Here is a 25,791-nt window from a genome sequence, read left to right on the forward strand (position 1 = left end):
TGTGTAGGACAGGGGATCTGTCACCTAATTGTCATCAGTGTCACCAAATAGCCACCTTAGAACCAAATTATTAATGTCACCCAGTTGTCTCACACTGGTCTTCACATACATTGTCACTTAGACACTTTACTCTTGGATACTGGTTTATTGGCAGTATAAGTTATGGGTGTTTTTTTTATGGATATCAGAGTTGTGGTTTGTATGTGTGTACTGGAAATCACAAATCCCACCCCAGGTATAGGAGTCCAAGAAGGTTATTGAGCATTTAAAGGGTTAAAATTCTGAAGATGTTTGGTAGTTATGATCAGAACTGATGCTGGTCAAAATAGAAGTCAGTGAAAGTGGAAAAAATATTAATATATTTCTATGGCTTTTTTTTTTTTTTTTTTACATGGACATTTTTGCCCTTTTTGGACCGGAGTGGTAGTTTTTTTGTGTGTGTGTGTTTTGTTTTTGTTTTTTTAAATCTCACACTGCATGAAAAATATGCAGAAGAGAAGGAAAAAAAGTTCATAAAATCGACATCAGTGAAAGTGGAACAAATAATATAGAATATTTGACAGTTTTTGGACATGGACATTGTCCTGTATGGACCTATATGTAACTTAATTGACACATACAAGGGTTAATGCTATAGCATTCAAACACTATACAACTGTGTGCTTCATACTTCGTGGCAACAGTTTAGGGAAGACCCACATATGGGTATGATGGTCGAGTGCCCGCATATATTGTACAAGTTTTAAAACTATTAAAAAGAATTGAGACTAATTATAATAGTTTCACACTGAATAAAAGTCTCTTGTTCCAGTTTATAATTTTCTCCTCCACAACTAAAATATTTTTAAACAAACCACAGGAATGGCACCCCATAAGGAGGCTTAAATTTTCAGTATATTAATTTTCCAACAAGCACTTTTAATTCAAATAATTAAAATGGATACAAACACAAATTTAAACTTTTTTTGACAAATTGGTAAAAAAAAAAAAAAAAAAAAAAGAGTAACAAGATACAGATACAAACATTCAGTTACAGACACTACTTTTTACTGTTAATATTGTTCAGGTCTGTAGGCTCAGTAGGCACAGAGCACTCTTCAGTGCAGGATGCAGACTCACATACAGCATCTCCTTTGTAGAGAATTTGACAAATGTCGCTCGAGTTTCTTGGTTGTGAGCTCGCGCTGCAGCAGCGGCCATGATGTGCATGATTGTGAAGAGTGTTGCCTCGCTGTACACAATGATAAGACTTCTGGATTTGGTTACAACAACTTCAGCAACAATTAATCTCTCAATAGTTAATTCATGGTTTAATGATCATACTTAAGTTAGCCAGAAATGTGAATTTAAAAGAAAAATCTGGAAGCATTTCAAATAGCTTGGAATGATGTCATGATAAATTGGAAACAGGATTTTTCAGCAGCATGATCCAAATAGTTCAGGGAAGTTATAGAAGACAACTTGTATAATACTAATTATTTGTTTAATAGTTTTAGATTAATGTTTAAAATAGTTGAGTAACAGTTAAAGTGTGCACTTAGAGTTCCTAAATACCTGCCCAAGTAAATAGTAGATGCAGTACACCAGGCCGCCTCGCTCTCAGGTGTGTGCGGCTCCTGAATGAGATGGCGTGCAAGACGAAGAGCAGCAGCAGCCAGTTGAACTGGAATAAAACACACGCACTCCGCTTCAAGGAGAGAGAGCTCCAACAGATACCGTGCCATGCAGATCACCTACAAGTTACACAGTGTGTAAACTGTTGTTTGCACAGAGTAATATTAACCTGAAGATATTACAATCAATGTAACATTGTCAGTCTGCACCTTCTCACCACAGCACGCAATGTATGCAGACAGAAGCAGGAAGTGAATGGGTGGTGTGAGAGACAGGTCAAACTTCAGTGTGCACAAAACTCTGCGCTCCATCCGCAACAACTGCTTCTTACTGTAAGTGTTCGCCATTAGGTAGCACAGCTCAGATACCTGAACACACCCCCCCGGATACACACACACACACACACACACACACGACCATGCAGAGCATTAAATCCAACAGTGTTGTATGTGAAACCTTGTCTGTCCTACAGTGTACAGGCAACCTGCACTTCTCACTACAATACAGAATGCTACAAACCATTATTTTTGGGCATTTGTCATCTAATGTTTTATTTGATGTCTTACCTCTGGCAGCAGGCACTCTTCTTTCTTTGCAGCAAGAAATAGACAGACAACACCAAGCAGCTGTAAACTGGAGATGGAGATTTTGATAAGCCGGAGCACACGGTTTAGCAGGTGCACTGCTAAATACAGAGTCTCCTCTGAGAAGTTAAATGCTTCCTGCATGGTGATGGAGAAAGGTGCCACTGCAATACTTCACACTGAATCAGAGCATGTTAAAGAGAGCCAGTACAGTGATTACGAATCACTAGCTAAAAAAGGTAACAGTGTTGCTCACATGAACCTGAATGAGCCAGTCCACCAAAATGGCACGCGTTTTTTTGGTAAATGGCTTTGGCAGTTCGCTGCTCAGAGCAAGGTGCTGCTGACTCCTCTAAAATAGACATCAGTTTACACAAATCATTAAAATCCCAACTGAAACATTGTGCTAAACAAAAGCTGTGAAGTCTTCAGAATTACCATCATGTCAGAAAAAATGTCCCATGTGTATGTATGGTCATACAGCAGCCCAAGTTTGCTCATTGCCACTTCTATCTCTCTGCGCACCAGCTCAGGAACTAGATCTTTTAGTGTGGGTGCAAGCTGTAAACCATGCAGGTGATTCAACACAGCCTCCTCCTCATAATGCTCCACTGCAGGAACAACTAATACAACACACCATCACTGATCGCAGACATCAATTTCTCACTCTTAACATAATGAAAATGTTACTTTTAAAAAAAAACAAACAAACAAAAAAAAACAACCCACCACAAAAGCAGACTCCAAAATCACTAAAACAAGTAGCACCAAGTATAGATGATAAAAATTTGATCTCAACATTAATCACCAAGCTTTTCAGGAGTACATAATAAATAGGCCAGAAACATAACATGTTACTGACTAACCAAAGTGCAAGAGTAGCATTTGGGTATAACAAGGTCTGGTAATGAAGTTATTTACGTATGTAGGCCACAGCATATGAATTCTCAAATATGCTTGCTTAGAAATTGTTGATTAATGTTCCAAAACAGCAAGCTTGGACAGTAGTGCTGGTATCAAGGCAAATCAACAATCTTCAGGACAGATGACTTTACACATTCTGGTTTCTTGATAACAGGAAAAATTGCATGTTTTTGTTTTATTAACTTAAATTTAAAAAAATGTAAATAAAATAAGACAAAAAAGGCTGGTAAGGGAATGTCATCTTTTGTTTGAAACCTGTCTAAAGAGGAGGAAGAACACTTCAGGATTTGCTGTTATAGGAAATTATCATCAACTTTGGGGTGGTAACAATGCTGCTTCACGCCAGACCAACTTGTTTATTATAACAGCACATGCCGTTGTTTTTGCCCTACATAAACTATACTTTTTTTCAGTGTTTTTGTTACGCGATCTCAATTCGTCTTGGTATTAGTCAGTCCATGCAGGATTTCCCGGATTAAAAAAAAAAAATAAAATAAATTTAAAAAAGGGGTGTGATTGGTGCGGCCAAAAATGCTTGATTTGATTTTTTTCAGGAGAGTTTTGTCCCTTTTTTTTTTTTAAAGCAGAAAACTACTTGAATTGGTGATATTGTAGTTGCACAAAATTGTTTTGCATGGTCTTTCATACTGATGTTTGTTGGTAAATGTGACCTTTTAGCTGTACTTATTTTTGATCTACATGAATTTAAGGGGGCTTTGGCTGAATGAGTGTTGTGATGTCAAATGACACATCTTGGCCCAAATCTGCAGGAATTTTGAAAGTTTGCAAGCTCCTTTAAATACTGCAGAGTTTGCTCGATTTTGCCTTAATTTCTGTGGATCCTGGAGGGACTGTATTAATTTATCCGTGTCTAATGTGATTTACATATTTGTTCCTCCATCCATCTTTACCAAACTTATATCAAGTGATGTAGTGCATCTATCAGACAGTGGCATAGCAGCGTAGAGAATATTGGGAGTGTGTAGACAGGTCTCAAGATGATGCAAACCAAATTTTGAAGATTGGTAGTTTTAAAGTATTTTCAGCATGTTATTGTATTTTCAGCATGTTATTGTAACTTGAACTTTATTGTATCTTTTTAAATTTGTTGCAGAGCCTCAGGACATGGTCCTGAAGATGCCTACCAAGATTTGCAAGTAGTGAAAAAAAGATTGACAAAATCCAAGATGCTGGAAAATATTAGGTGGAAATTGACTTCATAGGGTGAATTGAACTCATCTTTTAAATTTGAAATTTTGGACACACAGTTCAAAAGTTATGACCATAAACGTACTTCCGAAGTAGGCCCAAATTTGGATAGAATTACAGCTGCAACAACTAATCGATAATGAAAGTCATTGTCAACGAATCTCACTATTGATTAGTTGGTCTGTGCGCGGTACATTTACTCATTATGTTACTTCTGTTCTGAAAACACGCTTCGGAGAGTAAATACTAAAGTTGTGTCCCAAATGAAGTACTATACACTTACACTATGCACTCTGCACTACCATCTAGTGTGTGGATTTTCGAAAGATAACATCATCTCAAATATAACTAACTTTTTTTACTAACCGGAAATATAAACTGCTTCATACGCACGCTAGCATTAGCAAACACCCAGAATCACGAACAATGACTTTCTTCAGTTTACTTTTTCAGCGTTACCTTTTATTCCCAATAGGACCTCATTCACCATCAGATGGAAGCGAAATCACCACGTGACTGAGGAAGAAAGTGTGTAACCTCCAAGTCCTCTAAGGCAGGAAAGCATTTTAAACACCGTGGAAATCAAACTGATGCATGAGGACAAACTTATGTTTATATCCAAAATGCTCCACTGTGCACAAGGGGCAGGGGAAAGTAGTGCAAGCTGCTTAAAAGGTTAAGTTTAATTTAAGTTTATTGTCATTACATGTATTTGCACGCTTGCAGTGTAAATGTCATTTATCATAATGGAAGTGATGTGTTAGTAACGAGGCCGCGTTGCTCCTCATGCGCAGTGTAGACGCTCTGATATGGAGTGGGAGCGTGAGTAAGATCTGTAGGGTCTAATTAAAACGTTATGATCACAAGTAAACAAGTAAAACAATGTGTCTAAAGACAATGTGTAAGTTTATATTTGTAACACTCAGTTTGTGGATTTTATTTTAAATAAACAAAAAAAAAAAAAAAGGGTTCTGAAAGTTTGCCCTGCCCCATCCGTTTAATGGAAAAAATAAATCGGCCAACTAAATGATTATGAAAATAATCGTTAGTTGCAGCCCTATTCAGAATGTTCCATAGACCTTCCCCAATCAGTGTGCCAAATTTCACAACTTTTGACCAGATGGTTCTATGGGCTGCCCTACACACCCTAAATAGAATGAAGCTGAAGAATAATAAGAAAAGGTAAAACAACAATAGGGCGCCCTTTAGTGCTTGGCCCACTACTAACTTCAAGGCATGACTGCTAGTCATTTTCAGTTTCAACAAGCAGACCAGCCAACCACTCTGCCATGATCCATAACCATGTGAGTCACCAGATATCCGGTTTGTCTGTAACTGAATGTACAAAGTTTTGTATTTCATTGAGGATTTGTGCTTGCGTTTTCAACCAGGCAAGACATCTATGCTTGGTGCTACACTAAATGACCAAAGGTTTGTGGACACCTGACCATAATGCCCAAATGTGCTTTTTGAGCATCCAATTCAAGATTTAATCCTTCCTTTGCTGTTATTATAAACACTAACAAATTATTATTTTTTTTTTTGTTCCTGGGTAGCAATTTATATTTATATATAAATAAATAATTATATTTTATATATATATATAAATAATTATATTTTAAATATACACACACTATATTATATATATGTATGTAGTGTATATATGTGTGTGTATATGTATATATATATATATATATATATATATATATATATATATATATATATATATATATATATATATATATATATATATATATATATACACACACACACACCAGTAATATACATAATATACATACTAGTATAAATACAAGGGCCTTAACGCCACCAATTTAGTTTAGTTCCAACTGCTTATATGGAAGCATTTCAGCATTCTTATATAGCATCAAGAGGCTGTAAGCATCCAGCAGGGATAGCATGGACACCAAGGCATACCACCAAAGGCAGGACTGAACACAGTGGACAGTTCACTACAGGGAGGAACATCAAGTGGAAGCCATTGGTGGACCCCCAGAATGTGCTGATGCCACCATTGCACATCAAACTGGGCCTCATGAAAATTTGTCACAGCTCTAGATAAGGACTCTGCAGCCTTCACGTACCTTCAAGACTTCTTTCCTAGGCTGTCCAAGGCAAAGTCAAAGCTGCTTTCTTTGTTGGACCAGACATAAAGAACATCTTGGAGGGCAAGAATTTCCCAAGAAGCTCACTATGAAGGAGAAAGCAGCTTGGAACTGTTTTGTGACCTGGAGCTTCCTGGGCAAAGCACAAAGCCAAAAAATATGTTCAGCTGGTTGTGAGCCTGTTGAAGAGCTGTGACAACGGGCTGCAGGTTGTCTGTCAAAGTCCATATCCTTGATGCGGTTTTTGGTCAATTCTAGAACGTGAGTATACGCAGAGGAGAAAGGCGAGAGCTCCCACCAGAATACACTGGACTTTGAACACCTCTATCAAGGACAATACAACGAGAACATGAGACTACATTTGAGGCCGCTTCATGAAACTGATTTACAACAATTGTAAATGTCTCAAAACTATGCCCTTCTAAATCTTTTGTGGTTTAGATTTGGGAGCACGACAGTGAGGTCAGGCACTGATGTTGGGCAAGGAGGCTTGGGGTGGAGTTGACATTCCAGTTCATCCCAAAGGTGTTCAGTGGGTTTGACTCTACAAGCAATTAAAGTTCTCCTACTCCAATCTTGGCAAACCATGTCTTCATGGACTTCGCTTTGTGCGCAGGAGCACTGTCATGCTGGAACATAGTTGGGCCTTTTCATACCAGTGAATGGAAATTTAAATGCTACAGCATGCAAAGACATCCTATGCAATTATTTGCATCCAAATTTGTGGGTGGCTGTGGCTCAGGTGGTAGAGCGGGTTGTTCACTAATCGTAGGATTGGCATTTCGATTCCCAGCCCACATGCCGAAGTGTCCTTGGGCAAGACACTCGAACCCCAAGTTGCTCCCGATGGCAAGTTCACGCCTTGCATGGCAGCTCTGCTACCATTGGTGCGAGTGTGAATGGGACACAGTGTAAAGCGCTGTGTTATATAAGTGCAGACCATTTACCATTTGTGTGAATAGTTTGAGGAACGAACATGGGTTTGATGGTCAGGTGTCCACAAACATTTAGCCATATAATGTATATTACATTACATTACATAATGAAATACTTATGTAAACAATAATAGGATTGAGGGTGTGAGTGCAAGTGCCTCAGACCTGATCCGCTCTGCTGCGAAAACTCCATAATGATTCCATCTTCTGCAAATAACAGCAACCGCTGGACCTGCATAAAACAAAACACTGCACAACAGCAAACTGGAAAAGTGTTACAGGCCATATATTTTCACCAGTATATTTCGGCCTTTATATTAATAGACCTATTCCAGATCGATTCCCTGAGCCACCCTCCTCAGCTGTCTGAGCATGTTCTCCCAGTGTTTGTGTGTGCCTTCTCTTCGTTCTCTGATTTCCTCCCTTCTCCCAAAAACATGGCAGTAGGTGAACTGGTGAAGATAACCTGCCTCTAGGTGTGAATGAACATGTGAATGCATCATTGGTGTATGCTTGGTGTATCTTGGAGTATTCCCACCTCACACCCAGCATTCCTGAGACAGGCTCCAGAGCCACCACTACTCTGACTAGAATAAAGTCGTTACTGAAAGTGAGTGAGTAGTGGGTATTGGAGCTAAAAGAAGGCTGAAGCTCTGTATTAATGCTGGTGTTATTTTCCTGTAGTGACTGCTTTGAAGCCTCATTTAGTGATTGCTAAAAGCAGATTGTTTCAAGTAGCCTGTACATCACCATGTAAATAGACATTCAATCTCAAACCCCATTCACTGTCCATTTAAAGAAACAGTCACTGTTCAGCTAAAGTGAGGGATCATTTTGTAGATGTTAATCTTAGACACAGGATTACATCAATGATATCATAAGCACCATCAGCATACACAAAGATCACTGCCCACATATACAGTAGTGCTTGAAAGTTTGTGAACACTTCAGAATTGTCTATATTTCTGCATAATTATGACCTAAAACATCAGATTTTCACACAAGTTCTTTTTAAAAAAAAACACAAAAAAAAAACCCAATTGAACAATTGAGACCATATTATACTTGGTCATTTATTTATTGAGGAAAATTATCCAGTATCACATGAGAGTGGCAAAAGTACATGAACCTCTAAGATTAGCATTAATTTGAAGGTGAAATTAGAGTCAGGTGATTTCAAATCAATGGGATGACAATCAGGTGTAAGTGAGCATGCTGTTTTATTTAAAAAAAAAACAGGGATCAATCAAAGTCTGACCTTCACAAGACGTTTGTGGAAATGGATCATAGCAGGAACAAAGATTTCTGAAGACCTCAGAAATAGTTGTTGATGCTCATCAGTCTGGAAAAGGTTATTTTATATAAAAAAATAAATAATAATAATAAATAATAATAAAAAAAAAAAAAAAAAAAAACCCCACACACACACAACAACTGACTGTGTAAAAATGGAGGAAATTCGAGACAATCGTTATCCTTCCTAGGAGTGGTCAACCAACAAAGATCACTCCAAGAGCAAGATGTGTAATAGTCCACAAGGTGACAAAGGAATCCAGGGTAACTTTAACCCTCTTACCCCTTAGTTCCCACAGTATTGTGTCCCACAACCCTATATTCCCCATAGAATCTGCATGCCAACCCTGAGTTCCCGGGCCAAAATTGGCCCCAAAATCAACATTTTAATTTTAACATTTTTAGGCCTTGAAACAACTTATAATAATGTATTTGTGTAATATTACTTTGAAAATGAAGCAGTTCAGTGTTTTTACTCCACTTAGAGCACAATTCTTAACTAGAGAAATGACGAAAAATGCTCGCTAAAATCCTTATACTCATTTAGAAGTACCATACGAGCATCAGCATGGTCAATGCCTTTAAATAAATTCAAGTAAATAAATAAATAAATGCATTTTAGCACCAAAAGTCAAGTTTCTGGTGATAATCAAACCAGCAGGTAGTGTTTTCACGGATGCACAGAAATGGTCCCGTTATGACTCCAAACCCCTGCAGTGTCAGTCGCACTGGTTGATGCTGAAGATGAAGACGGATCAGGGTCTGAATCAGGGGAGTTTGCGTCTATCAGTTTCGGTTTCAACATCGCCTGAACTTTCACTGCCGTCACTATCTAGAATCCTCGCTCTCGCCTGTGTAACTGTGTACGTTTTCTTTTTTTCACTGTTTTAGATGTACCTGTGTTCACTGTAGGTGTAACTTTAGCTGGAACACGATTAGCTTTTCGCTTTGGCATTTTTAGTTCACTTCTACTATTACACCAATATTCACGCTTGGATCTTCATCGTAATGCCGGCGTAATAACGTAGTCACGTTGTGACGTCATCAACCTTCCGGGTTAAAAAATAATTATTAAATAAGTAAGGAATCATAGCAGAGTAATGCCGGTACACCGGCCTTACGGGGATAACGTTTACACTGTAAAGCCGGTATATCGTCCTTACGGGAATAGATCAAAGACGGGCAAGCCGGTTTTTCGGCCATACGGGGTAAGAGGTTTAAGCTACTAAAGACCTCCATCACATTGGCTAATGTTAAAATTAGCAAGAGAACACTGAACAATGTTCATGGCAGGGTTGCAAGGAGAATATTACTGCTCTCCAAAAAGAACATGTTTGCTAAAGATTATGTGGACAAGCCAGAAGGCTATTGGAAATGTTTTGTAGACGGATAACACAAAAAAAATATTTATTTATATTTATATATATATATATATATATATATATATATATATATATATATATATATATATATATATATATATATATATATATATATAATATATATATATACATATATACATATACACACACACAGTGAGGGAAAGAAGTATTTGATCCCCTGCTGATTTTGTACGTTTGCCCACTGACAAAGAAATGATCAGTCTAATTTTAATGGTAGATTTATTTGAACAGTGAGAGACAGAACAAGAAAATCCAGAAAAACGCATGTCAAAAATGTTATAGATTGATTTGCATTTTAATGAGGGAAATAAGTATTTGACCCCCTCTCAATCAGAAAGATTTCTGGCTCCCAGGTGTCTTTTATACAGGTAACGAGCTGAGATTAGGAGCACACTCTTAAAGGGAGTGCTCCTAATCTCAGTTCGTTACCTGTATAAAAGACACCTGTTCACAGAAGCAATCAATCAGATTCCAAACTCTCCACCATGGCCAAGACCAAAGAGCTCTCCAAGGATGTCAGGGACAAGATTGTAGACCTACACAAGTCTGGAATGGGCTACAAGACCATTGCCAAGCAGCTTGGTGAGGTGGTGACAACAGTTGGTGCGATTATTCGCAAATGGAAGAAACACAAAAGAACCGTCAATCTCCCTCGGCCTGGGGCTCCATGCAAGATCTCACCTCGTGGAGTTGCAATGATCATGAGAACAGTGAGGAATCCGCCCAGAACTACATGGGAGGATCTTGTCAATGATCTCAAGGCAGCTGGGACCATAGTCACCAAGAAAACAATTGGTAACACACTACGCTGTGAAGGACTGAAATCCTGCAGCGCCCGCAAGGTCCCCCTGCTCAAGAAAGCACATATACATGCCCGTCTGAAGTTTGCCAATGAACATCTGAATGATTCAGAGGACAACTGGGTGAAAGTGTTGTGGTCAGATGAGACCAAAATGGAGCTCTTTGGCATCAACTCAACTCGCCGTGTTTGGAGGAGGAGGAATGCTGCCTATGACCCCAAGAACACCATCCCCACCGTCAAACATGGAGGTGGAAACATTATGCTTTGGGGATGTTTTTCTGCTAAGGGGACAGGACAACTTCACCGCATCAAAGGGACGATGGACGGGGCCATGTACCGTCAAATCTTGGGTGAGAACTTCCTTCCCTCAGCCAGGGCATTGAAAATGGGTCGTGGATGGGTATTCCAGCACGACAATGACCCAAAACACACGGCCAAGGCAACAAAGGAGTGGCTCAAGAAGCAGCACATTAAGGTCCTGGAGTGGCCTAGCCAGTCTCCAGACCTTAATCCCATAGAAAACCTGTGGAGGGAGCTGAAAGTTCGAGTTGCCAAACGTCAGCCTCGAAACCTTAATGACTTGGAGAAGATCTGCAAAGAGGAGTGGGACAAAAGCCCTCCTGAGATGTGTGCAAACCTGGTGGCCAACTACAAGAAACGTCTGTGATTGCCAACAAGGGTTTTGCCACCAAGTACTAAGTCATGTTTTGCAGAGAGGTCAAATACATATTTCCCTCATTAAAATGCAAATCAATTTATAACATTTTTGACATGCGTTTTTCTGGATTTTCTTGTTGTTATTCTGTCTCACTGTTCAAATAAACCTACCATTAAAATTATAGACTGATCATTTCTTTGTCAGTGGGCAAACGTACAAAATCAGCAGGGGATCAAATACTTCTTTTCCTCACTGTATGTGTGTGTGTGTATATATATATATATATATATATATATATATATATATATATATATATATATATATATATATATACATACACACACACATACACACACACACACATATCTATCTCTATCTTTTTGGTTTAAATGAGAAGTGTTTGGAGAAAGGAGTTACTGCATTCCAGCATAAGAACCTTATCCAATCTGTGAAAGACAGTGGTGGTATTATGGTTTAAGGCCTTTTTTGCTGCATCTGGGGCTGAATGTCTTGCCATCATTTATGCAACAATGAATTCTGAATTATACCAGCAAATTCTAACGGAAAATATCAGGACATCTGTCCATGAACTGAATCGCAAGAGAAAGTGGATCAAGCAGCAAGACAACAACCCTAAGAACACAAGTCATTCTACCAAAGAACGGTTAAAGAAGAATAAAGTTAATGTATTTGAATGGCCAAATCAAAGTTCTGACCTTAATTCAGTAGAAATGTTGTGGAAGTACCTGAAACAAGCAGCTCATGTGAGGAAACCCACCAACATCCCAGAGTTGAAGCTGTTCTCTAAAGAGGAATGGGCAAAAATTCCTCAAAGCCGATGTGCAGGACTGCTCAACGGTTACCGTAAACGTTTAGTTGCAGTTATTGCTGCAAAAGGGAGTTACACCAGATACTGAAAGCAAAGGTTTACATACTTTTACCACTCACAGATATGTAATATTGGATCATTTTCCTCAATAAATAAGTGCCCAAGTATAATATTTGTCTCATTTCTTTAATTGGGTTCTCATGACTTGTGTGAAAATCTGATGTTTTAGGTCATATTTATGCAGAAATATAGAACTTTCATACTTTCAAGCATCACTGTATCATTCAAACTTCATGTCTAGGATATGCTATAACGTTTTACATTTTTCAAAGCCTTTGTCATGGCTTACATCAGCCAGTTATTTCTTTTAGGCATTTACTTGGCAAATTTTACACATGCACTGCAGTCATCAAAAACAGTTTTACATGGTACACAGGCTTGTATTTATTTGACCACTAGAGTCCTTAAGTGAGTACCTTAAGTGAGCACTTGAACTAACCATATTTCAATGCAGTTGGCTGGAGAGGTTCAACCCTATAACTACAAGTTTACACAGTCGGTTCTAAACAGCCAACTACATCTGCTGCATTTGTGGTTCCAGATATGGGCACAAAGCGAGTAAGATGGCCAACAGATGATCCGTCTGTATTCTCAGCTAAAATGATAATTATGGCTCTTTAATGAATTGAGGAAGTCAAATTGGAAGAAACACTTATATGCTCAGATTCCTGCTCAGTGCTTGCTACATAATGTAGAGTCAGGCAGATCTCATAGGAGACAAGATCTTTTATTTGAAACATTAATGGTTTTATAGGATAAAAGACATGGACATACAGGTTAAATTTGTGTGGATTGCAAGCCTGGTTGGAGTGGTGGGTAATGAACTTGGAGATAAATATGCAAAGGAGGCTCTAAACAATAATAACTTGTGAATCGATGTGGGATTAAGCAAATCAGAAAATGGCAAGAGGAAGCAGCAGGGAAACAGAGTACAATTACCATGAAATTAACCCAATAATGGTGCATGTGAAGGATGGAGGAGGAAAAGTAGAGAAGAAATATGGAAGTATAATACTGCCAAATGTCCTCAAGGCAAAAATGGCATGTTGAATTACATAAATTGAATAAAAACATATCACAATAACAATGCTTGAATTAGTTTCCTCTGCAATTAATTGGGTTTGTATATTTTGATTTAAAACAGAATTCCAGCATTCAAAGCACACATTCACCTTCCTAAAATGCAGTTCCAAAATATTCATTTGTTAAAATACCATCTTCATTATTCGTCAGGTAGTATTTCAACATTATTTTTCAACCTCAAAAATTCAGGCTTCAAAAATTCAAGTCTTCACATCCAGGTCTCACAGGAAGAGCAATGGATTGCCAATACTATTGTAACATGTGCATGTACACATTGTAACTCTGTGCTGACAAGCCACAAGAGGAGATGAATCTAGCGGACTGGCATAAAGTTGGCTTGACATTGGACGTTCGGTATTCACAGATATGCGCAAAATTAAGGACCGTCTCTAAAGTTACATATCGGTATACATGTTTCTAACTTCAGTAGCATTTGAAAGGAATGACTTGGTCATAAAACCAACTGTAAAGTGTTCATCTAGTTGTCAGACCGAATTTTAGAACCTGAAATTTTGCAGCCTGAATTTGTGAGGTTGAAAAATAATGTGTTGAAATACTACCTGACAAATAATGAAGATGGTATTTTAACAACTGAATATTCTGGGACCGTGTTTTAGGTAGGTGAATACGTGTGCATTAAATTTTGAATGCTGGAATTCTGTTTTCAATCAAAATATACAAACCCAATGAATTGCAGAGGAAACTAATTCAAGCATTGTTATGGTTTTTTTTTTTTCCTTCAATTTGTGTCAAATTGCTGGGCAGAAAAAGTATCGTTATTGCGATATGTTTTCAGTCAATTCATCACGCCATTTTGCCTTGAGGACATTTGGCACTATTATACTTCCATAAAGAAATGGCTTCGGCTAGAATGAGGTTTCAACAGTACAGTATTTATTTACAAATTACACTGGTAATTGTGAAGGATGCTGTAAATTAGAAAACAGGTTAATGTTCATACTCCCTAATAGTCTAGAACAGTACGTTATTTGAGACATAATGCTACTTTGTCTAGCATAGGTTGATGGGTGGGGAATTTTGTCCAATTTCATTGTTGAACTAGGCAAGTGTAGTGAGTCAAGATAGAGAAAAAGACTGTCTTTAGATATTACTAATATTAAATTGTAAAATAAATTAAACAGATTAGTTTCTCTTGTGACCCCAATTGTAAATCAAGCAACTGCATGTTTGGGAAACACTGCATTAACTACATGGCTTAGTTTCCTTCTCACAGTTAGTGTTTCTTGTCTGCAGTGTTTCAGCATTTTGTGGAGCTCCTACCTTAAATTGTAACATTCCTGAAATCCACAGGGTCTCTGCGGGTCCTTAAAAAAAAAAAGTCTTAAATTCCTTAATACAAAAATAAGGCCTTAATTAGCATTAAAATGTCATTCACATTTCAAAAGGTCTTAAACGTGAACCGACACTGTAAAGAAGATTTAGGATTTATTTTCGCTCGTTGATTTTTGCAATAGAAAACCTGTGTCACTGTGTTGCACTCCGGAGTGTGTGCAGCTCATCTGTGTTTTAAAGCAGCTCAGTTCACAGTAACTGCCACGCCACACCAACTTCTCTGTCTGTGCTGTGAGTTTGAGTCGCTTATAACCTGCATTTTAGAGCAACACACGCCAGAATCTATGTAAGTATTTTGCAGAGAATATTCAAAAGCAATTGCAAACTGTACTTGTAATTGCATTTCCCATTTATGGACGCACAAGTTGTGACCTAATTGAAATGAAAATGCAAATCATGCATTACCAATTGCATTTTCATTCACACAAATGAATGAAATGGAAGCGGAAAAATCCATTTGCAATTGCATTTCCGGCATCTTACGCGTTATGACCCTGTCATATTGAAAAAGCAGCAGCAGTTACCCTGTTTGCTATTTAAATTTCCCCAGCGTGGCATATGGAGCCGGACAATATTAAAACGCGATGGCAAATCCATTTGCATTCCCATGCCTTGCACAGAAGCCTGCCAATCAGTGTTGGGGGTGAGAGTATACCATGGTGCGTGTTTGTATTCGGAAGGGACATCACACACAGTCGACCACATTTTAGACTGGCTTGCATCACTAGAGATTCATTGCACATTCGAGCTTCTCTCTTCCATTACTCAAAAAAATAAACACACAAAGGACAAACTGTCTATTGTCTTACTCTGGAATGGAATGAGAACCATATACAATTGAATACATTTTTTTATTTTTCTCCCATTAAATCCCCCTGAAGTTAATCTCTCGGAAACGCAGGTCACCAGTGCTTTATAGTAATGGAGTCAGTAAGGGACCATCTAAAAATTGCATGACCTGGGCACCTGTGTACAATTCTACCAAGATTATGGTCGTCTACTTCACAGGATAGCTAATGTATTGCAGTATTATGATACAGTATGGATACAGTATTTTTATAGCATATATTTTATTAATTATTTATGATATTTTTTATGTGAACACAACTATATAAAAGTTAGTGAATTTTAATTATTTTTCTTTAACAAATAACATTTTCAAAATCAATTGGTCTCCGATAGGAACAATGGAATATAATAGTGTGAATCATAACATTTGTTGAGTTTCATTTCTATTTGTTTGCAGAAAAAAAAACCCAGCATTTTGCTGTAGTTGCTAAGCATCATCATGGTACCAAGCCAAAGCTTGATTGGACTGGCTGCATAAAAATGTAACACTACTTGTTAGATTACCCTGGCATTAAATTACAAAAAAAGACCCTAGTATACAATGTTCCGAGGGGTTTCTAATACAGCTGCGGAGGGAGTGATGGTCAATTTGACCTCTTTTTCCTCTGACTGCCATAATCCATCTCTCTATACATTTTTTTTTCCTCTCTTGGAAAGTCAGGGAAAGGAAAGACTGGATTCTTTCCACTTTCACTGTTGGAGCAAATGGTAATGAATGGTTTGCTCTGGTCTCCCATATACCTCTGAAGAAGTTTACCCGGCTATAGTTTACTTAAACCCAGAAATGGATGTATGTGCATGAACACAATCCATTATAGCTGATGTATCATGTAGCATGATTGAAGTAATGTGCAGGTCTTCGAATGTTTTGGAAATTTCTTGAATATGGTATTTAAAAAGTATTACATTTGAAGTTACCTGCAGATATCCTGGACCCAAGAACAAGAAACATGACAAATTTACGATTGATAAGTGACTGTCAGATTTGGGACTTCTAACAGACTGACAATCAATTGCCTATTATGGGGTTACTCTTTTTAAAAAAATAAATAAAAAAAATTTACACTAGATACATACACTATAGTAGCCTATAGCACAAGCCAAGTGTGACAGCCTCTTGACTTATTTGTTGACTTAACTGTTAATGTCAACCTGCCCCACCAAAACCCCTGGTCACCATTACAAAGAAAGCGTTAAAAAAATATATTACTTAGTTAATGTTGTTAATAATAATGGCATTTTTCTGCTCAGAGTAATAAGAGGGAAAATTTTGGGAGGAAAGGGTCAATCAGGTGGCCCCTTACAATATGGTTAAGGACAGCAGGAGGTTAACGTTGTTCGACTCCTGCTGGAGGAGTAGAGTGTTTGCACACTCGAGACAACACACAGAGGGTGTTTTCACACTTGGTCCATTTCACTGATTCAAGTGATGTCAGATCAATTACTTATTTTTAACCCAAGACGCATTTTTTTTCCCCCTGTATGTGTGAACACAACAAAAACTCAGACCCCTCGAACATTACCCAAAAGAGAACCATACTCAGATGACCTTCAGAGGTGGTTTGAATGTGGCTCATTAGTGGACCACTTGATTTGTGCGTTGTGAGAACAAAGTGGTCTCAGTCCACTTCACATTTTGCTTTAAAGATAAAGAACTTAAAAGTCGCTGTACATACAGTGGGGTCCGAAAGTCTGAGATCACTAGTGAAAATGCTTCTCTTTCAATGCAAAACAATAAGGTTTTCCTTGCAAATAATTAGCAACAACTTGTCAAACATGGTATCTCAAATTTTTGTATTTTTAGTATTTTGTACAATTTTAGTATTTGTTATGTCCCCTTTTTTCATTAATGACAGCGTGCACTTGAGCTGACACAGACTTCGCTGGTTTGTTTAAAACCTGATAATCCATGTAGCTCAATTCAAATCAGCATGTAGTCTGAACACGTTTCAGTGGAAGGGAGAAGACTCACTGAAAGCCTGACTTTTGTACAAAAGGAATTAACATGGTCAAGACCACAAATTTGTTTACAAATTTTTAGCATTGATGAGATCTGACTACTTGTTCAAAACACAGCTCCATTACCATAGTTATTAAACTAAACTATGGTAAAGGAGCTGTGTTGTGAAGAAATAGTCTGAGATCTCATCAATAAAATAAATAAATAAATAATAATAATAATAATAATAAATAAACTTTTTAAAAAAATAATTCAAAAGGCCACCGAGTCCATTTGCAGCTAGTTCCCTTTCAGGCTCACTTTAACAGGAGTGAGTATGGTTCGTTAAGAAAAGAGAAGAGAAGAGAAGAGAAAAAAAAATTGTGTGAGAAAACACCCAGAGTGACAGAAGAAAACTGATCTGGAGCGTGTGCACCTCACACTCTAGCTGGAAGAGAGCGGTCGCAAGTTTACCCATCTGTGCTCTGTATTGTCCGCTTTGGGCTGCTGTTTCTGCTCCTCTCCCTCACTCAGCACCCCTCGCTCCCGCACAGTGCATGCGTTCGCCCACGCGCGCAAAGGGAATCGGGCTTCTTCTGCCTGTAGAAAAAGAATCCTTCAGTCCATCATTTCAAAATAACATGTACACTCCGCTTTAACTCAAGTACGTGTTTTACCTTACGGTCCAGCAGTGTCCTGGAATCACAGAATCCGGTTCTGGCCATGACAGACAACGAGACACGCGGTCACCAGGAACCTACAGCTACCTTCTCAAGCGCACCTGCACATCCACTGCAAGTTAATTAGCGCGCGTGAGAGAGTAATTAACGACGAGAGGTCCTAGCGCTCTGGGGCTAATGATGGGAAATTCGGATCATTTTACTGACTCGGATCTTTGAATCTCGTTCAGCCAAATGAACGAATCTTTTTTTCCGAGTCATTTCATTTATTTCAGCAGAATATAATTAAAATATTACATGTTAAATTCCCCAACACATCTAGTAGGCTACTTAATAAACTATAAAATAAACAATATGTTAATCCAACCAAGGCCAAATTATCAGAAACAGAAATTATTAATTAATAGCTTAGCTGGTCTTAAAGCCATGCAGTCTGTTAGTTCACCTCACCTCCAGATCCGAGTCGTTCGTTCTTTTGTCACGTCACATTTGTCACGTCTGTTCCCCGGAAACAGAAACGATTAGCTCACGGGTTCGAGTCATTCGTTCAGCACGTGACCACGCCATAGGTTGAATGCAGTGGGGCTGTGACGTGATGAACGAATGATTCGAAACCGAAGACTTGAGAGGTGAACTAATCATTTCTGTTTCCTGTACAGAACCTATGGGGATATTGCAGCGCATGCTCGGTCAACACAAAATGAACGAATCACTCTCTGAGACAACTCGTTGTTCCCGAGTCATATTAAAGATTTGTTCAAAATGAAAGAATCGTTGATTAACTGGGACACCCAACATGTCAAAATAAAATTTGTCTTGTGTGTTCAGGAGGCGGAACAAGAAATTAAGGAATTTACTGCTCTAATATTCAGAGCGAATTTAGTTATTGGTCGTTATATATACAGCTTCTGACAGTTAGCCTACTCTTTAAAATCATCAACGTAAATCTTCTTATGACTTAAAAAAAAAAAGCTGGAAGTCAAGTGTGCTATTCAAGTTCTCAGAGCAAGGAGTAGAATATAACAGTGTTGCAGCGTAGTTAGCTGCAAGTAGGGATGATACTAGGTTAAGGACACACTCAGTCACCATCCATTTTATTAGGAACACATGCCCATTTATGCAGTTATCTAATCGGCAACACAATGCAAAAATAAAAATAAAAAAATCATGCAGATGAAGGTCAAGAGCTTCACGTAATGTTCACATCAAACATCAGAATGAAGTAAAAGTGTTATCTCTGTGTCTTTGATCATGGTATGGATATCGGTACTAGATGGGCTGGTTTGAGCATTTCAGAAACTGCTGATCTCTTGGGAATTTCACACACAACAGTCTCTAGAGTTTACACAGAGTGGTACGGAAAACAAAAAACACTGAGTAAGCTCCAGTTCTGTGGGTGGAAAAGTCTTGCAGATAAGTGAGGTCACAACAGTATAGTTAGAGATATCATCAGCAGACATGGCAAATTATACTTTTTAGAAATATATAATGTTTGGCTTCAAAATATGAAAGCTCATCAGTTGAAGATGAAAAGGAAAAGGATGCCAGTTGTACCAGAAGCACCTTTAATGGGAATGTACAAATCTATTTGCGCTAGCTACGGAGCTAGCGCACATTCTATTATTTATTTAAAGTATCGCTTTATATAGTGTTATATTTACTAACACTCACGACAGGAAGAAAGCAATATACCTTGCAACTGCTACTCTCAAACATAATATGTGGCCAGTGTCATGTGAAGCTCAACTAACACTTCAAAAATAGGTTCAGTTATGGAATTTCATATAGACAACTATGACCCCTCTTCTGCATGGATGCCTCCTAGGTCCATTTTTTCTGCTTCAGCTAACAAAATGTCTGGAAGAGAGAAAACAATATATTCAGTACATATGGCTCATACACGATATGGCCAAATGTATGTGAACACTCTACCATCATGCCCATATGTGGGCCTTCCTCAAATTGTTGCCACAAAGTTGAAAACACATAATTGTCTAGAATGTCTTTGTATGCTGTAGCTTTAAGATTTCTCTTCAGTGGAATTAAGAGGCCCAAACCTGTTCCAGCATGACAATGCCCCAGTACACAAAGTGAGGTCCATAAAGATATGGTTTACAACATTCAGTGACTTCCGTAATCCCCCCCTTAGACTTTTCTCAGCAACAAGGCTGCCACTGCTCCTCAACTCCATTTTAACCCAGCTCATTCTAAACCGATGATTCAGCATTGCAGCATTTGTAGATTTTGTGAGAATCTTAGAATCTTAGAGCCTAAGAATCTTTAATGAAGTGACTCTTGAAATGCATTCACTAGTGGTCTGTAGTGGCTCTTTGGTGACTCCACCTTAGTTAGTTGCATATTTAGATAAAGCATTGTTGGAACAACCATACTGATAGTGGTGGACTTGTCTCCCTCTGTTAATTATGTCGCTTCTGCAAATGGTCAAAGAATTGAACATAGCTCTCCTAAAGGCCCATTCTCTTATTGTGAGGATATTTTCTTAAAGTATATTGATCAAATCTCTGTCAAGACAGGGTGATCCAACCCAACTGCCAAAAACTGCTTTAAATCTATAGAAAACTGTGCTGCTATGCTGTAAAGTTGCCAGGTTTGACCCATTTTTTTTTTCAAAAATATTTTTATTGAGAAAGAAAACATACTTCCTGTCACATAGCAACAATACTATTCTCATTTTTGTTATACTTACATACACACACATACATACATAAACTGTGTAGAAAAGAAAAACTAAATTAAAGAATACAATCAACTAAACAATCCCAACTAAGGAATCCCAATAATAGCAATCAATGGGCAAGGTTTTAAATCTACTCTGAGAATAGTGGACATGATAGTAAAGAAACCAGTCCAAAAACCATAGAGATCAGGGCAAAAGAAAAACATATGACCAAGATGACAGGGAAAGCCATGGCATTTATCACACTTGTCCTCTACATCTGGATATATTACAGAAAGTCTCGACTTAGACAAGTGGACCCTATGTAAAACTTTGAATTGGATGAGCCCAAGACAAGCACAAGAAGTGGTAGACTGTATCCTACCTATAGCACGTTCCCAACACTCTTCACTTATTTGTACTCCTAACTCCATTTCCAATGCATTCTTAATTTTGGTACTCGACTCAATACCTAATGCCAGAATAAAATCAGAAATCTTAGAAATCATTCCTCTCTGATGTGGATTGTTTGAAAACAAGCTTTCCCAAGGCTGTTCATGGGAGGGGAAATTAGGGGAAATTAGGAAAACATCTAGAAACAGAAAATAACAGAACAGATGCATCACAGGCAGGTCATAAGTAGATGACAGATTGGCAAAGCTATCAAAGACACCATCGGCATACAGATTTTTAATTGTTTAATGTCCTTGTCATACCACACTGAAAATGTAGAGTCCAAACACAATGGAGGAAATAAGTGGTTGTTGCTTAAAGGACCCAAAGTGGATGCACCTACAAATTTAAAGCGCCGTCTAAATTGATACCAAATCTTAAGTGTGTTAAGGGCAACTTGATTATCAGTATATAGAGAGAGTTTTGTAGGTAGTGAGGAATAAAGTAAAGCAGGTATAGCGGATTCCCTACAAGATGATAGTTCCAATTTACACCAAGAAGATCCAGGAGATTCAACCCAGTAGCAAAGTTTATGGATGTGCACAGCCCAGTAATAGAATTGAAAACTGGGTAATGCAAGTCCTCCACTAAGTCTGCATGGCTGCGATAAAGTTTTACGAACCCTTTGTGGCTTCCCACCCCAAATAAAAGAGCAAATTATTTTATCCAATGAATCGAAGAATTGTTTTGGCAGAAAAAGACTTGCTGAAATAAGAAAAGAAACTTCGGTAATATATTCATTTTAACAACATTGATCCTGCCAATTAGAGAAAGGGGGAGGTTACCCCAACTTTGAATGTTGGATTTAACCTCTGAGATAAGGGGAGTGAAATTAGCTGATACAAGATTAAATAAAGAATGTGTCACGTTGATACCTAGGTATTTAAACCCTGACTGACTAAATCGAAAAGGTAGATCTGACTGTTGGAGATCAAATGCTGCAGTATTGACAGGAAAAGAGTCGCTTTTCTCCAAATTTAACTTATAACCCAAGACAAAACTGAAGGTTTCCAGAACACCCAAGACAGCAGGCATAGAGGCAATAGGATCGGTTACATACAATAACAAATCATCAGCATACAGCTACAATTTGTATTCGACACTGTATTGGACTATTCCTTTAAACTAGTTGGAAGATCTTAATATGATAGACAAAGGCTCGATAGCGACAGCAAAAAGCAGAGGGGATAAAGGACAACCTTGGCGACACCCACGTCCAAGAGCAAAATAATCAGAATAAATATCATTCGTATGAACCCTGGCTTTAGGGGATGAGTAAAGGAGGTGAATCCAAGAAATAAATTTATCCCTGAATCCAAATTTTCTCAAAACTGCAAACAAATACTCCCACTCAACCCTGTCAAATGCTTTTTCAGCATCTAAAGAAATTACAATCTCAGGAAGCTCAGCCGAATGCTTTGAATAAATTAGAATTTGAATAGGCTTAGTGGTTAGCACGTTCGCCTCACACCTCCAGGGTCGGGGGTTCAATTCCCTGTGTGTGCGGTGTTTGCATGTTCTTCCCATGCTGCAGGGGTTTCCTCCGGGTACTCCGGTTTCCTCCCCCAGTCCAAAGACATGCATGGTAGGCTGATTGGCATGTCCAAAGTGTCCATAGTGTATGAATGGGTGTGTGAATGCATGTGTGAGTGTGCTCTGCGATGGATTGGCACCCTGTCCAGGATGTACCCTGCCTTGTGCCTGATGCTCCCTGGGATAGGCTCTAGGTTTCCTCATGACCCTGAAGGAAGGATAAGTGGTATAGAAGATGGATGGATGGATGGAAGCAGAGACAGTGGTCTATAAGAACCACAGGATGTTGGATCCTTACCCTCCTTAGGTTTGACCCTTTTTTAACTTTTTTTTTTTTTTAATTACTCGAGAAAGGTGTTTTACCTCATTGAACCCATCACACACTATTAACTGAAGACTGTGAGTGAAGCAGAACAGCTGCTGCAATAAACCTAAAATAAGATTACCCAGCTGATCACCAACCATTTCCTCTTCATCCTTATAGTCATCTCAGCATTCTACCATCACTTGAAAAACCTTTGTCACGTTAGCTGCATTGTCCATGATAATAAGTCCACCGTTTGATTGGTATTTGATTTTCATAATGAAAAAGAAAAAAATGGGGAAAATATTTCAATTAAATTAAATATTTTATTATAATAAAATATGAAAAATGCAGAAGTCAAACAGAAAATGGTAGGTCATTTATACTTTTGTCTCTATAGTTACAAAGATTATGGACAAATCTACTGGAAACACTAAAGTTAAACTAATATTTTTATTGATTTGTTATTGTAACTAATGACAGCTTTCTTATCAAGGTCTTGGGTCCCTGTGCACTACTGACATGCAAAATAGCTAAACTGTAAACTTAAAAGTCAAATTTGCTTACTATTGTACACTTAAGCCTTAGCTGTTAAGGCTTAAGTGTACTGTTAAGACTTAGCCATCGATCAGTATAATGGTCACATATACATATGCACAGTGAAATTCTTTTCTTTGCATACCCCAGCATGTCAGGAAGCTGGGGTCAGAGCGCAGGGTTGGCCATGATACAGCGCCCTTGGAGCAGAGAGGGTTAAGGGCCTTGCTCAGCGGCCCAACAGTGGCAGCTTGGCAGCACTGGGGCTTGAACCCCCCGACCTTCTGACCAGTAACCCAGAGCCTTATAAGGCTGACATGATGGTGATAACTCATAATATATATATAATATATAATATATTGCCAATATTATATTTACAGCCAATATATGGTTATAATCGCCAAGCAACCACAGTCCAATCATAATCATCATCCAATCATATCATTACTTTCTTTTTACACAAGTGAATATAATTGGCTAGCTACTTTGGATATCTTTTTCAAGTCTTGTTTTCACCCTTAGTGAAAAAATATAGAGCAGATCCACACAGTTATGTTACAGTTTACCTGTCTTGTGCACTATAGATGTAAGACACTTGCAGAGACTGTACCTGAGCTCATGTATGCTAACCTAGCTAGGTAGATAGCCTTAATAAAACAAGTAAAACTGAGAATAACACAGCTAGCAAGCTAAATGGGCAAAAGATTTTAAATTTTCCTCATCATCAGGTTAGGAAATGAAAGCCTAATGGCCAATGACTTCATATGAATGATAAGTTTGTTTTCAAGTCCTGTGTCAAATACATCTAGCATTATGCATGGCAAAAAAAAAAGAATGTTAGTACAACGGTTAATGCTTATCTGTTCTTGTGATATTTTTGTAGGTGTTTAAACAAAATTAAATGTTGGCCCAAAAGTTTCCATGATGTTCTTTCTGCAAAAGATGACGTTATAAATTATTGATAGCTTTGCAACCCAAACTTTATGAGGCCTAATTTGACTGACATGATGATGCTGTCGGTGGCAAAGAAGCAAAGGAATTTGAAAATGTGCCAAAAGATTGCTTGTTAATTGCAGACCACGTAGCCATTGGTAAACAAGATTTTTTTAGTAGCTAATGTCAACACCCATTCTTAAAATAATTGTTGAAATTGAACCAATTATGCTAGTTCTCTAAACTAGGTAGCTTCACTCGTGTTGCACTGATGATTAGGTTGTTTTCTAAAAGAAGATATTACTTATTTTATAAACTTTGTAATGCACAAAGAAATGACAACATGAACATTGTTTTTACAAATTCTCGGTTGAGACAAATACCATATTTAGTGAGACCACTGTTCAAGAGTGAGACATGTCTGAGTACAAATGCCATCAACTCCGAGACTATTCCAAGTCAGTACAGAAAACATCTCGAGATCGGACTTGAGTCCTCCAGCCCTGCTAGGCAGTATGCAGAACATTGCACATGCATTGATGCATACCAGATCAGTCACTTATTGGTCACTTAGGCCCTATTCACACATGGTATTACTATCTGTCAGGTGATCCGATCCCAAGTGTACAGCCAAAACACTTAGCCATTAGCACCAAGTATCTTGAATGAGCCAAGTGATCCAAGTGATCTAAGTGATCTTCTCCGATGGAAGAAGGTTGTCGCACATGTTTATTGTGTGTCTTCTGCTGCATCTGTTTTCAGGCAGAAATGGCTGTCTCAAACATTTTGATCGTGTGGTCTGCTAACAAAACTTATAAATAAACAGGAGATGAGCGGATGAAGGAAACTACATAAAGCAGCTGCTTTCATCTCTGCTATTATAGCATCAAATTTATCCATTAGCCTAGAGGTGGAAAACTCTTATGTTCCACACTATTTCCAAACATTCTGGCAATGATTAACTATTTTCTGGGTAGGGCAATGACACAGTTGATTAGGCGGTCCTTTCTTACTTT

The 25,791-nt window shown here is 38.2% G+C and overlaps 1 protein-coding gene across 3 annotated transcripts; it reads right to left on the minus strand.

Annotated features, from left to right (window-relative positions):
- Positions 1-100: 100 nt before the first annotated feature.
- Positions 101-18,857, minus strand: ccnp (cyclin P). 3 transcript variants are annotated; one of them, XM_053623337.1, is made up of 10 exons: positions 18,789-18,857; positions 18,336-18,450; positions 18,133-18,258; positions 7,555-7,621; positions 2,637-2,821; positions 2,455-2,550; positions 2,181-2,336; positions 1,824-1,982; positions 1,555-1,733; positions 101-1,231 (listed from the first exon to the last, which is right to left on the minus strand). In XM_053623337.1, exons 2-10 carry the CDS (start codon positions 18,381-18,383, stop codon positions 1,063-1,065), a joined length of 1,185 nt encoding a protein of 394 aa, XP_053479312.1. In that variant the 5' UTR covers positions 18,384-18,450; positions 18,789-18,857; the 3' UTR covers positions 101-1,062. The 3 variants fall into 3 exon arrangements, with proteins under 3 accessions (XP_053479312.1, XP_053479310.1, XP_053479311.1); XM_053623335.1 differs by having other exon boundaries at positions 101-1,249; XM_053623336.1 differs by lacking the exon at positions 18,789-18,857 and having other exon boundaries at positions 101-1,249; positions 18,336-18,774.
- Positions 18,858-25,791: the final 6,934 nt, after the last annotated feature.

The sequence above is a fragment of the Ictalurus furcatus genome, chromosome 4 (genome assembly GCF_023375685.1).
Source record: "Ictalurus furcatus strain D&B chromosome 4, Billie_1.0, whole genome shotgun sequence".
Taxonomy (NCBI): Eukaryota; Metazoa; Chordata; class Actinopteri; order Siluriformes; family Ictaluridae; genus Ictalurus; species Ictalurus furcatus.